This window comes from Gavialis gangeticus, unplaced genomic scaffold (genome assembly GCF_001723915.1).
Source record: "Gavialis gangeticus isolate Ggan-Ray unplaced genomic scaffold, GavGan_comp1, whole genome shotgun sequence".
NCBI classification, from domain to species: Eukaryota; Metazoa; Chordata; order Crocodylia; family Gavialidae; genus Gavialis; species Gavialis gangeticus.
In genome coordinates this window covers 38,711,898-38,726,833 of record NW_017729004.1, presented here as the reverse complement: position 1 = coordinate 38,726,833, position 14,936 = coordinate 38,711,898, and the positions used below count along the sequence as shown (strand labels likewise).

Here is a 14,936-nt window from a genome sequence, read left to right as displayed (position 1 = left end):
ATCTGGAATGGGCTTCCAAGGAAGGTAGTGTTCTCCCTTACCTTGACAGTCTTTAAGAGGAGGCTAGACATGCACCTGACTGGGGTCGTTTGACTCCAGTGCTTTTCCTGCCTAGGGCAGGAGGTCGCACGCGGTGATCTGCTAAGGTCCCTTCCAACCCTAACATCTATGAATGTATGAACTGCTCCCATCGGGAGCACATTTGCTTCCAACAGGCACATGTGTAGATGTGCTCCCAGGGAAAGCTTACTGCACAGTATTTTACTTACTGCACAATAAGCTTTCAGTGCATTAATAGCACATGTAGATGCACACAGTGAACTTTATTCTTCATACATACAAGCACAGAGCACTGAAATTAATTTAAGCAAGTGTTTATGAGTACAGTACAGAATAGGGAAAGAAAAGGGTGGAGAATGTTAATTAGATGTTTCCAAGTTGAACAACTTCCTGATATTGATACTAGGCTTTAGGAAGTAGCTAAGAAACCTCTGTACCATTACCAGTGCCATATGGAAGATAGACAAAGCCACAGAGAACTGGGGAAGCACAGGAATAGTACCTAGTTTTAAAATTAAATAAAAAGGAAGAGCTGGGGAATCTTAGATCAGTCAACCTAACTTCAGTACCCAGAAGGATACTAAGACAAATAATGATCAGTTTATAATCAAGTTGAAATGTTTATAACATAATACAATGAAACCAGCTTTGATTTGTGAAGAGCAAATCATTTCAAATCCATCTAATTTCCATCTTTGATAACTCATCTAATGGATAAGGGAGAAACTACAGCTGTGATATATCCTGACTTCTCAAAGGCTTTTGCCAAAGTCCCAACTGACATTCTTATAAATAGGCTAATGATATACAGTCTAAAGGAAATTATTACAAGGTGGGTGAACAACTGGTTGAAAAGCCACACTGAAAGATTAGTTATCAAAAGTTTGCTGTTATCAAAAGTTTGAAACCATTTCACCTGAGGTACTTTAGCTGTCTATCATAGTCCAGTTAAACATTCATTTGGTGTGTCTACATGTGCATGTTAATATGACACAATAAACTCAAGTGCATATTGTGCCAGAGTTTATTGCTTCTGGGCAACATGTTTATATGTGTGGCCAGGACCCCAGCATGTTGAGCCAGATCAGAGCAGCCCTGGCCAGCAGGGTGTCTGGCCGGTCAGCCTGCCAGCCCATGGCTGCTCCAACCTGGCTGCAGAGGGGCTGGCCGGTGCTCAAGGGGACTCCAGTGTGGGACTAGCCAGCCGGCAACCCCTGCACTGAAGCACCCTCATGCCTCAGCCAGCCACATCAGAGTCTACACATGGAGATGTTCTACGGGTATGGCTAGACTGCTATTTAAGAGTGATTCTAGGGGTTGCTCTTACCTAGCCCAAACTACATGAGAGTCAGTTCCCTGCTTTTATCATTTTCCCAGAGCTGCACACTAAACACAGAAGGGAAAGGCTAGTAGAGCACTGACTGATCCCTACATATGCTTGATTGGAGCCCTTCTGTTAATTAGTGTAGCTATTACTTGTGTTTCCTTCTGTGCTTGACTCTGATTACAGCAACTGGGCTACAGCAGGACCAGACATCAGGTGCCAGAAGACTTCCTCTGTTTCTTTGACTGTTATTCTGAATGAGTTATGAACTTCCAGGGAGGATTAGAGGGAGGACAATGTGTTCTAGGGGGAAGCTTGACTTCAGGCCTAGATGCTCAGGAGAGCCTCTGGGGTAGGTTGGACTGCTACCTGTGGATGTCTTAAGGGGGTTTTAATGTGGATGGTTGGCAGCTTTGGGCTAGAGGCCCAGCCTTGGAATGACTTTAAGTAGCAGTATAGCCTACCCTAGGTATACTCCATCTTGCATCAGTGCAGGCATGTGGACTGGATGACTACTTTACTTTCTCTCCCTACACTTCTGTGATTCTGTGGTCCAATTAGAAACAAAACAGCAATAACTCAAGCACCTTTTTGCTGCCAAATGCAGAGCTAGACACAAAGTATGGCCAAAACACACATATTGAGTGAAAAGGAAACAGTTTTAGATTCTTGATGTACTGTATTTAAACGGAAGGATTAGTGGCCAGAATTAGTGGTAGTCTGAGGCATTGTGTTGGCTACTTAATAACTCTCACCTGTATACCATTTGCCCTCTGTAAATGAAGTGCTAAACCAGTATTTTAAGATCTCAGAACCCTCACAGTGGGTCAAGATAAGAAATGCATTTGTCTAAGTAGTCACAACAGAGTTATTGAAATAGGCTGAGGGAATCTTGACAAGCTCAAGAATATAAGCAAATGTAACCTGATGGCTAGTGGTGTTTAAAGGCCAGGGTATTCTCTGTTTTATTAAAGCTGAGATAATTTATATTTACAAAATCAGAGGTGATATTGAACCTTTGGTCACCTGGCTTGAGAATAATAAGTGCCTCCTCAATAGAACTACTTAAATGGAAACGTGTCACTCGTGTCAGCTGAAAAATGAGCAACATGTGAAAAGATGAGCTGCATGATTTTGAGGTGGTTGCAATTTAAATTGACATTTCCTGTGTCAGAATTAAATGCCATTTTCTAGATGTATTGTTGAAGACAGCCCTGCACACAAACAGCTCAATTATGCCAACTCAGAGCTTTGGTAGGTTGGGGCGGGAAGTATATAATTTAAGAAATGGTCCCTCACTTAAGTATAGCCAGATAAATTATTGAATAAATGTCTGTAACTACTGCGAAAATATGCAACCATTATTAATGGGACATCTCTGAATATGGGACTCACTTCCCTGGCAGTAGCCAGTTGGCTTTGCTGTTTCATTCGTCTGCTTGCAGCAAACTTCTTCCTTCCCCTTCCACATGAAGCACTTCCTGCTACTACTTCCAGTCCCATTTGTGATTGGCTTTGGGAGATGGAGACTGCAGAAGAGCTACCTGAGGCAACAGGACACTCGTCCTGAAAAAGCAACTGAGACAGCCAATTCAATATACACATTTTGTTCCTTGTTCCGGGATCCTTGAGACAGCTGGTTTCTTTCTCATTTCCCTCTGTGTGCTCACTTAAAATCATTGTCCTTTTTCTTTGTTCCCCGGGAACATCGGATTTTAATTGCCCTTTGAGACCATTTCTCATCAGCATGAAGGAGAGACTGCAGTCAGGCTCTTATTCAATTACTTTGACTCTGGAGTCAGAAAACGGCCCCATGTTACCAGAAATGTGAATGCACTCTAGCAGGTAACACTAATGTGAATGGGGCCAGACCCTGTGAGGTCAGCGTGGGTGAAAGCATTCAGCAGCTTGCCTGATCAGGCCTCTAGCTCTTACTGCATGTTCGTCTTCATTGCGTGATGCAATTTTTCGCTTCCACTTATGCCATAATTGCTTTCAACCAAAAAGAAATCCAATGAGATTTTTCAGAACACGGTTTAGGAGTGACATGAACTAATTAACTGTCTGGCCATTCTGACTCACAGTGGGTAAAATCTTGTGACAGAATATCTCACATCACCTCTTCCTTTTAGATGCTTGGCTGAAAAAGGGGAAGGTATCTGATAATGTTTAGCTCTGTTGCCTTCATGATTTCTTGTCATGGAGGCCTTCCAAATAAATGAAGCTGAATTCAGCATAAATGATTCTAGGAAAAGTCTGCAAAGCTAGACTTCATAGAATCATAGAATCATAGAGGTAGGGTCGGAAGGGACCTTGTAGATCTTCAAGTCCGATCCCCCGCCTGGGCAGGAGAAAAGACTGGACTCAAATGAGTCCAGCCAGGTAGTCATCCAGCCTCTTCTTAAAGACCCCCAGGGTAGGAGCCAGCACCACTTCCCTAGGAAGTTGGTTCCAGCTCCTAGCTGCCCTAACTGTGAAGTAGTTTTTGCGGCTGTCTAATCTAAACCTACTCTCTAATAGTTTGTGTCCATTGTTCCTTGTCATGCCAGGGGGCACTAGGGGAAACAGTGTCTCCCCCAAACCCTTCTGGTCCCCCCTAGTGAGTTTATAGACAATCACCAGGTCCCCCCTCAGCCTTCTCTTGTGAAGGCTGAACAGGTTTAGGTCCCGCAGTCTTTCAACGTAGGGTCTTCCCTGTAGTCCCCAGATCATGCGGGTGGCCCTCCTCTGGACCCTTTCAATGTTGTCCACATCCCTCCTGAAATGGGGCGCAGAGAACTGGACGCAGTACTCCAGCTGTGGTCTGACCAGGGTCGCATAGAGGGGGAGGATCACCTCCCTGGCCCTACTCGAGATGCACCTGTGGATGCACAACAAGGTCCGGTTAGCCCTGCCATCTGTGACCTCGCATTGTCGGCCCATGTTCATCTTGGAGTCAGTAATGACTCCAAGATCCCTTTGTGCCTCTGTGCTCTCAAGAAGGGAGTTTCCCATTCCATAAGCGTGCTGCTGGTTTCTACTGCCTAAGTGCAGCACCCTGATCATGCGGGTGGCCCTCCTCTGGCTTGTAACATTTAAAAGCCCAACAGGAAACTGGCAAACTGGAAGTGCCCCTAAACAATATTTCTCTTAAAAACTCAAAGGAAAGAACTGTTTGGTTCCATGGGTTTTGACTTCTCAGCTTTTTTAGGCTGTGGACCTGATCATAATAGAGAAATGATCTTGTGGTCTTCTCCTCTCTGCCTCAACCCCATTCACATGCTTGTGACAAGAGATGCAAGAGCTTTCTATATGGAAAATCCCAGTGGGGAAGAATTTTTAGCTGTCTTTGAGGCAATGAATAGTGTGCCCTTTTTAAAATAGCTAACATCTCAACAAATTATCGGTCTTTTAAAAAAGCAGAGGAGAAGAAATTTGATCTAATTTGATCATTTTTATCAGAAATGATTAAAAACAAATTTTTCTCAATTTTCTAATTTAAATTAGAATCTCTTTTCCTCCCTTTTAAAAAATGAACTGGCCTAAAATTAAATATGAATTTTATGCAAAATATATTAAGGCCCACACTTATAAAAACAGAGACCAGAACAACTGATCAGCCAAATGGAATATGTAGTTCTGGATCCTGATGGGGCTTAGGCATGAGATAGGCACTAAGTCTTAGGTTCTTCTGGGCACACATTAGGCACATGGGAAACTTAATTGTCAAAAACTAAAACACATTTGTTTAGAGACTTTGAGATTTGGGAAGCAACTAAGTAGAGCTTTTGGGGGTCCCAGTTTTGGCACCCAGATTCTCCTAAATCACACTTCTAGGTGTTTAGATCCTTCCGTGCACCTGGCCCTTCATTATTTGTCAGTGGGCGCTTCTACAAATGACACTATATCACTGTAGCGACACACTACGATGATGTAGCATCAGCGGGCACAATCCATGATGCTGACACTATGTTGCCAAAGCAAGGAACTACCACTCTATAGCATGTCACTATGGTGATGTAGCTGCTAAAAATAACAGTGAGCCTCCGGGATGGCACAGTGATGGCTGTACTGCACTATCATTTAGTACTTACTAAAGCAAGTATTAAATGACAGCATGGTGACAACTGCACTGTGGAGTGAATGTGTCGACACACCCTGTGTCTTTGTGTTCCATATTATAGCAGGAATGTTAAACATATGGCCTGCAGGCAGGCTCTGGCCTATGTGAGTGGGTCATCCAGGCTATGGGGCTTCTCACGGAGGCTACCACCAGCAAGAGAATTAACTCTGGGTGATGGACTCACATCCTGATCTAGCCACTGAGCTTCTTGGTATGGCTTCTGCAGCAGCACCAATTGGTGTCGAGCAGTGGCAGCTTGTTAACTTCTTGGCTGCTGGTGCTGACACAGCAGCTCTGGGAATCAATCTGTTAATTCCTTCACTGCTGGCAGAAGCCCCTGGGCTATATCCAGAAGTGCGTCATGTGGCCTGAGAAGCCCCACAGTCTAGATCCAGCCCACAGAGCCAAATGAATGTGATACTTCTGACCAGGCACATTTACACATACATTTCATCTGGCCTAAATTTACTGTGGTGTAAACTACTCTGGAGTAAGCACTTTTGGGCAGGCATCAACACATGTGGGAATTAGGGAGCAGATTTGCTGCTCTTTGCACCATTTCCTGCAGCCCTGCAATGGGCCCTGCCACCACCAAGGGGAGCTCAAGGCTCCCCCTATGTGCTAGATCAGGGGCTAGCAGGGAGCACTGGGCCAGGAGACAGCTGTCTCCTGGCTCTGTGGGGGCTGCTTGCTGCTGGAGCAGGGAGCTCCTGGCCTTCATTCCCTGATCAGGGATAGGGGACATGAAAAGAGCTTCAGGGGAGGGGCAGGTCCTAGCCCCCTGCCTCAATCAAGCCCCATGCCTTTTCCAAGCCCCTTGCCTCAATCACCAGATCGGGGCATGGGGCTGGGACCTGCCCCTAACCAGGACAATTCCCAGCCCCTGCCCTGCATGCTGGGTAGAGGCTGGGCAGCTTGTTCCCTGCTCAGCTCCATAAGCCAGGAGCTGGGCAGGGGGAAGAAGCTGAGGGGCTTGTTCCCTGCCCAGCTCTGTGAGCACAGAGGTGGAGGGAAAACAAGCTGGGGAGCTTGTTCCCCACTCAGCTCCATGAGCCTGGAGCTGGGGCAGGAACAGGTTGGGGGGCTTCTTCCCCACCCAACTCCATGAGTGTGGAGCTGAGTGGGAAACAAGCTCCCAAGCATGTTCCCCCCTCAGCTCTGTGCTCGCAGAGCAGAGTGGGGAACAGGCTCCCCTGCCTCCATCAGTAGGGGACTCCCACCACCAGCTCTGTGACCACGGGGCCGATGCTGGGTGATCCTTATCTGCCCACACTAGCTCCACCGTTGTGAGCTAGTGCTGGGAGATCCTTTTCTCCCAGCGCTGGCTCCTTGACTGTGGGGCAGTGCTGGGAGATCCTTAAGGGTTCACAGAGCCGGCTCTGGGAGATAAGGGTCTCCCAGGCCTCCACTCCCTGATCATGGTGTCAGAGCAAGGGGCTTGAAGTTATCTTCCACCTCCTTGGTGGACAGCTGACCAGCAGCATATTTTACTCCTGGTCAGACATCTACATGAACGCTACTGCACCATTACTAATCTCAAGTACATTTGCTACTTGCATTTGCAGGTTACGAATTTGCTTGGGATTAGGCAGGTTTACTGGGTAGTATGCAAGTGCACATGTAGATGCAGATGCTTACTTCGCATCAAACTGCACCAGTGGCGTAGCGGTAACTGGAAGTCTCTGCTTCCCCCATGTGTCCCATTGCCCCAGCTCCAGCTCTGCTCTTAACTGTAGTACATAAAATACTGATGTTTGAAACCAAACCAAATATACAAATTCTGATATAGGAATGTTAAAACAACTTCAGTCTATTGACCATGACCTTCACAGAATAAGATATACAGTTCTAACTCAAATAATTTTGCAGGATGAAATTCACTCCAAATCCAGGGTCCAAGGCCCTGTGCAGCACATTAAACCCATAATTGAGGACTCATTAGCAGTGACTTCATATGAAAATTCCAGACCAAGGGATTAAATTAGATCTGCTAGCCCACGGAGGGGAGGGATGGGAGCCTGTGTCAGGGACCCAGTCTCCAAACCAGAGTTGTCCTTGTACCTGAACCTTTAAAGGTGTACTGGGGAACCCAGCATCAGGGAATTGGTCCTCCATTGCTGGGCTACACAGTACATCTTTCAATTTACTGGCATGCAGGAAGCCTGGAATCATGATTGTGGCCTTAAATGCACTGCTGGTCCTTAAACGTGCTCCTATGCAGGCTGCACTGTGTGGCTTCAGGAGAGCCCAAGATCAGGGAGCATCTCCCTGGTCTTGGGACCCCTCCCCATGCCTCTCTCAGCATGTTCAAAAAAGCACATGGGCACTTGGACTGTAAGAGTGCAGGCAGCACAAGATTGATGAGTGGGTCAAAACAGCCCCACAGTTATTCCACATTTTTTGGATCTGGGAAGAATACTTCAGATCTCATTGCATGTCTGCTGATGGAGGGGAAGCCCCAGATTGAAACTTCTTTGCATGTGTGGCATGTTATAATGTATGGCACAATTAGCATGTGAATTATGCCATAAATGCAATGCCTTCCACACACTGTAGACATGCTAGGTTTTTTTAGGGAGAGATTTCAAAAGGAGGCATAATCATATCGACTTTTGTACCATAGAAGTCTATTTTTCCAGAGTGATTTTTTTTGCATTTATGATTAACTTGCATTGTTGAATATACATTTAGCTCAGTGACTTCATAAAAGAAAACATAATCCCTTCCCTTTAATCTCTACCTAGCAACATGGCTGCAAAGAAGCAAGTGCTAGCACTGCTAGTAAAAATAGACAATAGAAATAGAAAATGTATTAGACATGACATATTGCCTATGAAGTCTTCTTTGGGCATAGAAAAAATAGAACAAGGTTAATACTAATTTTTTTCCCTGTGGCTCAGAGAAGAGCATGTGGCTAAAATGTCACCCTTAATCTCATTTTCTATTTGGAACATGCTTTTTAATAATCCCTCTCTCTCTCTCTCTCTCTCTCTCTTTCTCTCTTTTAACCACCTACATTGTGACACTGCACCAGTTTTTTTTAATATTCTTCTCATTCTATTGATCAGAAAAAATACAAGCACAAATCTTACAGTATAAAATAAAACAAAATCTGGTTTATGTAACTGAATACCTAAAGGTTATGAAATGGAAGCATTGCAACCATCAGGCCTCCAAACTCTCCAAAAGTAGCTGCTCTTATTCATTATAAGCCTTCATAGACAGACAGGGGTCTTTGGGTAAATCTGATATCTTTTATTAGATCAACTCAAATAGTTGGAAAAATTCTTCTTTGCAAGCTTTCGGGTATAAATACCCTTTGTCAGGCTGAGGAAGCATCTGTAGTTAGTGTGTGCTCTTCCTGGATGGAATGAATAGTAAAGAAGCCAGAGATTGGGCTGTTATGCATGCAAGAAAGCCAGTAGGTGAAGATGTAAATTGAGAAGTCAGTGGGTAAGAAACAGGTGGCGTGGTGGGGCGGGGTGGAAAGGGGAATGAATGCAGCTGGTAAATAGTGGAGAGGTACCTGGGGAGTCAGATGTTAGGCATATTATAATGTGTCATAAATCCAATGTCTATATTTAGTCTATGATTTTTTGTATCCAATAGATTTATGAACTGAAGTTCATAGGCTTTTCTGTGAAAGGTGTTTTGTAAATTCCCTTTGAGGATTAGAACTGAGAGATTGGAGAGAGAGTGGTTTTCTTGTGAGAAATGTGCCCCCGTGGGTAATTGGGTATTCTTGTCTTTGATAGATTTCGGGTGTGTGTTCATTCTGGTGTGCAGTTCTTGTTTGGTCTCTCCTATGTATTTTCCATCATGGCATTTGGTGCATTGGATGAAATGTATTACATTTCTGGAGGTGCAGCTGTAAGATCCAGAAATGGTGATGGTTCTGTTGTGGGGTGCAGTAATTGTGGGGGTGGTGGAGATATGTTGGCAGGTTTTACATTTCTTGTCCTGACATTGTCTGGATCCATTCAGTGTGTTTTGGGCCATAGGAAGTTTGCTTCTGCTGATGAGGTCAGCAAGGTTTGGTGTTTGTTTGAAGGCTAGGCTGGGTGGTTCTGGGAAGATCTCTTTAAGAATTGGCTCTTCTTCTAGTATTGGTTGCAATTGTTTCAGGATTTTTCGTATAGGTTCCAGGGATGGGTGATATGTCATAACCAATGGTGTGCAATTCGTGGAGGGGTTTTCTTCTGTACTGCAGCAATTCTTCATGTGGTATCTGGGTGATCTGTCTCTCTGGAGGAGTGTCCTTGTTGAGTGAAAGCCTTTTTGAAATTTGTGAGGTGGCAATCACAGGTGCTCTCCTCAGTGCAGTTGTGGTGGTTTCTGAAAGCTTGGCTGTATATTACAGCTTTCCTGTTGTGCTTAGGGTGATTGCTGGTTATGTGCAGATATGTCTGTTGGTCTGTAGGTTTCATGTATATCATGATCTGTATTTTACCGTTCTGGATATGAATCATCGTGTCTAAACAGGAGATGTTGGTGTTGGAGTATTCAAGAGATAGTCTGATGGAGGGGTGATGATTGTTGAATTTCTTATGGAACTCAATCTCAGATTATTCCATCAGAAATTCAAACTTCCTACAGCCCAAAATACACCAAATGGATCCAGACTATGCCATGAAAAGAAATGTAACACCTGCCAACATATCTACACCACCTCCACAACTGGTGGTTACTGTATCGTGCGCATAGCGCACAGGTAATTTTCACCACTATGTTACCATAGTGGCATGATATACCTGGGGAGTGCTCTGGGAAATATTTTGATTTCTCCTTAAGTAAGTACAGTGTACTTACGGTGTACAGCATACTTACTTAAGGAGAAATCAGAATACCTCCACAAAACATGTTTACAAATTAGCCAGTTGCACAACAATAATTAAATCTCTTTAAAAGCTAACCCATTGCACTACAGGAATTTAGCTTCAAAAAAAGATTATCATAAAAAAAGAACAGCAATATAAGACACACTGTCTCTCTTCAGAAGAGGAGAGCAGTTAGATGTAGGGAAAATAAACAATATTGGGCACGTCTACACATCACCCTACGGTGACTTAACAATGCACTACATCGCTTCCTGGTGTGCTGGGGCAATGTAGTGATCACGTGTATCTACATGTGATTGCCAGCTATATTGCCATAGCAGCATGCTCCCGAGGTATAGCGCACTGCTATGGTGATGTAGTGGCAAAATTTACCACATGCATGGCACACTAACCACCCATACTGTACCATACTTTAGTACTTCCAAAAGGAAGTACTGAAGCATAGTGCCATAGCAACATCACCATACGGCGATGTGTAGATGCACCTATTGGGTACAAATAGTAAAAACAATTGCTTTATAGATAGTATGAAAGGCACTAAAAGTTAATTTCTAAATGATGAGTTTGAGGATCCTGTACAGAATTGAAAATGAAATCTACTGAAAATTAGAATTAATGTGATTTCTCTGTCCTCATTTTCTATCTTGTATTTTAAAGCAATATGGTCTTTTACAGCTGTGCAATGGAGGATCTGTGACTGATCTTGTGAAAGGATTTTTGAAGAGAGGGGAAAGGATGGATGAACTTATAATTGCTTACATTTTACATGAAGCTCTTATGGTAAGCTAACCATGTCAATAAACGGACAATAAAATGGATAACTAATTTAAAGTAGTGTCTTTCAAGAAATAAGATGTATTCCTATTTTCAAAATATGGTGAATTTTTTTATATCATAAGGCTATCTAATGAAATGAGGATGATGTTTAGATTACACAATGATGTTTGAATAAAAACAAGTAAAGGGGAAATTCATCTAAATGTTTCATTATCAGAAAAATGAGCATTGATTTCAGGCAATGTTTATTTCTCCTTGTTTCCATGAAATAAATACAGCTTTGCATCTAAATTGACTTTCTTTTAGGGTTGTAAGAACAATATACCAAGCATGTTTCTTTTTCAAAGTTATGGTACAGCATCCAAGATGTTGTTATAACAAAATAATTTACAAATAATTGAAAATACTCTTTAAATAAATATCTTTTTAGTTAATCAAAATAAAGTGTCTTTCTTACTGTTCCTATTTAATTGGAATTTGATTTTGCTGTAAAGTCATTCTTATTGGTGCCGAGAACTTTGCTTTGGTTTTGCTATTTAATGGTACAACATATAACCAAAATTAATGGCTTCTCTTCTTCTGCTATCATACAGCTTGTTTCTGTAAGTGAAGTTATTAAAAAGTCTGTCTATCCCACACCTGGCTGACAGTCTACTAGGCATTCTTTCAATTTAGTTCAAAACTTCTAGTCTAGCATTTCTATGGATTTTCTACCAAAAGTTCTCGAAGTCTTAGAAAAACTGAAAAAATACATTGAGTATTATACAGTAAGTGCCTGTCTGTTGGAAAATGAAGGATTAGTTCATTTTAGAATTTTTGCCCCATTTTCAATCTAAGCTCAGAAAGGCTGAGGCCCCAAATTGTTCTTTGTTTTAACTTTTTGGTATTTTGTATTTCCTTTTTCTGCCTTCAAATAAAACACACAAAATATAACAATTAGCAACAACAACAACGAAAGAAAAAAGTGAATGTTTTTAACTTATTTTTCAGGGGCTTCAGCACTTACATGAAAACAAAACAATCCACCGTGATATAAAGGGAAATAACATCCTGTTGACCACTGAAGGAGGAGTTAAACTTGTGGATTTTGGTATGTCATATTTTTTCTAATCAAAGTTGTAAATTAAGCCTGGAAAAAAAAGGCATCAAAGTTAACAAACTACACACTCCTGAAGTATTTTGATTTATTTAGACTATTTGTTAAAATCAGCATAGATAGTTAAAGTTTGTCATTAAGGCTAAGTACAGGCATTCAAAAAGCCCGAGGCAGAACCCATCCAATCTACATGGGTCTCTCTGAGCTGCGTAGGTTGGATGAGAAGCAAGCAGGATTCATGTTTGCCTTTCGGTGAGAAGAGGCAGGCAGATGCCTGCACTGGCTGAGACCAGGGAGCTGGGGGTGCTCCCACGCATCTCCCAGCCTGCCAGACATTGCTGAGGGCAGCCGAGTGGGGGCCATCCCTCACTGGTTGTCAGCCACACACCTCCCCCTGCCACCGTGTCATCTGCCAAGTAGTTCTCAGCTGCAGGCAGCCAGTGGACGGAGGCATACTCACCCTGCCTCAGTGGCATGGGGATCCCTGGACTTTGTCCAGTGGGGGAAGCGTGGAGATCCACCCCAGGCAGGACAGAGGCAAGGAGGAAGAAGGGCTCATTGAGAGGAAGTAGTGCTGGCAGTGCACCCCACATTCCTGGCCAGGCCAGCAGGACACAGAGTGTCCCTCCCATGTCCCCAGCCCCAGGATCATGTGTTGAAGCAGCTCTGGGAAGGACTTAGGATTTCCACCCCTACCCCCAAGCCAGTGCTGAGTTGCTGGATGAAGTTGATTCCTCCCATGCAGTCACCAGGCTCTGGTCCCTGGGGAGAAGTGGGGGAAAGCCATGCCCTTGCAGCTGCATCACCTGGTGGGGGTGTGATTCCAGTGTGGGAACAGGGGCCACTGCCTGGGGAGCCAACCGAGCCCTCACCCAGCCCCACCTGCTGCTAGTGCTGACTGCTGCCAGCTGGCCTGGCTCAGCTCAGACAGGTCCATTTTCCAGGGGGAGGGGAGGGGAGGCTGCCAGGTTAGCCCAGCACAGGGATTCACTGCCTCCCTGCCCAATCTTAGCACTAGTATTTCACCTGTCAGATCCTGCAGCCACAAGGACATGGCTGCCTCCCCATCCCCAGAGACTGAAGTCCCTTGTGGCTGCACAGAAGGAAGTGGCTTCAGCTAGGAACTTGGTGCTATTTCTGGAGGTGTGGGAGTAGGGAACCCTCTGAGTCCTTCCTGGCGCTACTGCATTGCATGATACCAGGGCTTGGGACAGGGGAGGGACACTCTATGTCCCACCGACCCAGCTGGGAATGCAGGGTGCACCGCTGGCACCACTTCCCCCCAGCAGCTCACAAGCCCTTTTCTTCCCCACTTCCCCTGCTTCTGTCCTGCCTGCGGTTCACAGGCTGAGAGGTCAGGGGTGAGTCTGGCTAGGTGCTCAGCTGGAGCAACTGAGCTGTGCCCTCCCTGTGAAAGCGAGCTAGCAGGAACCTACAAAGTCCCCTGGGATACTGGCAGACAGCGTCCTACCTTGATTCATGAGTGGACCTGGCATTAATGTTCAATAGACTGGTGTGACCTACCCTTCTCCTGAAGTCTGCAGCCTTCTCCTCCCACCTCCTCACCTAGAGGGTTAAGCACTAGTATACATTTCTGTGCCTTTTGGCCTTGGGGAGTATTAGCCCCTCCCCGCAAGACTTTGGCCACACGACCTCCCTCCCTATGTCTCAGGGTACACTTCTTCAGCCCCCTCTTTTTGGGTGGCAAGCATTTTCTTTTGGCTACTTGTTAGCTCACAAGAAGGGTTACTACCATCTGTCTTGAGGGATGGCTCTGCGCTCCATACCTGAGTCCCCGGAGGCGAATGCCCTGGCCCTTGGCCAGTTGTTTTCTGTGCCCCCAACCCCAGCCTGCAGCCTGTAAGCAAGGTGCAGGTTCCCTTGATTTCTTCAAGTCTAGTTCCACTTGGTGAGGTTGGCCAGACACAATACCCATGGATTACGGGGAAGGTTGCAGGCTTCTGGAGGATACTGAGCACATTGGGACCCTGAGGCTTAGTCACCTTCCTGTAATTCAGGTCCAGGTCTCTGCTCTGTTCTGCTGCTCTTAGTATTATTGAGAAGGTCTCCTCCCACACCCTGTGAACAGGGCTGTGCTCCCAACCCCTCTGACCTTGGGGGAGGAGGCCTCATTTTAACCCTTTGGGCTCTGTGCCTTCCGTGATGGGAGGCTGAAGTCGCAGCCCTTTTGTGCTCCTGGCACAGGGCAGCTTTGACCCCTTGGGTGAGGGGCTGGACCCGATGATCTTGCCCTAATGTCTATGATACTGCATTGATCCAGGTCTCTCTTGGACCAGGGTCTTCCATGTTTAAAGCAGTCTGTGTGTCCTGAACTTCTATCCTGTTATAGGTATAGACTGATTTCTGACGACCTAAACTGGAAAAAGTATAATTTCTGCATCTGGCCTAACACAGTGAGGGGTGTGTTGGATTGTTTACTTGGTAGTTCAGTTAATATGTCTAAACATTAGCAGTTACACATTACACATTAGCAGTTACAGTCACCTATTGCTAGGGAACCACAAGTGCCTTGGTAACAGTTGGTCAAGCCTGATTAGTGGAGTTGACAATTACTTTGGTATTTAAGACCTGGAGTGACCTTATGCTAGCACAAAGAAGTTAGGATCTGGTGCACAAAGCTTAGTGATATCATTTAGAGGACTGTGAAATTGTAGGATATTGTGGAGAATGAGAGAAAATTCTATGTTTTTTATGACATTTGGGAAATAGATTATTGGA

General features: G+C 44.7%; 1 protein-coding gene and 1 long non-coding RNA gene across 5 annotated transcripts in view; one reads left to right on the top strand and one right to left on the bottom strand.

Annotated features, from left to right (window-relative positions):
- Positions 1–14,936, top strand: part of MYO3A (myosin IIIA) — a 310,475-nt gene that overhangs the window by 69,947 nt on the left and 225,592 nt on the right. For all 4 annotated transcript variants that reach the window (XM_019508276.1, XM_019508274.1, XM_019508275.1 and 1 more), the window contains exons 3-4: positions 11,000–11,104; positions 12,092–12,191. In XM_019508276.1, coding sequence (XP_019363821.1) covers positions 11,000–11,104; positions 12,092–12,191 — 205 coding nt within the window. The remainder of the gene's footprint in view (positions 1–10,999; positions 11,105–12,091; positions 12,192–14,936) is intronic.
- The window catches only part of LOC109291314, a 19,896-nt gene continuing 15,023 nt past the window's right edge, over positions 10,064–14,936 (bottom strand). Inside the window, exon 3 of the long non-coding RNA XR_002095809.1 lies at positions 10,064–10,163. This is a non-coding gene — a long non-coding RNA (uncharacterized LOC109291314). The remainder of the gene's footprint in view (positions 10,164–14,936) is intronic.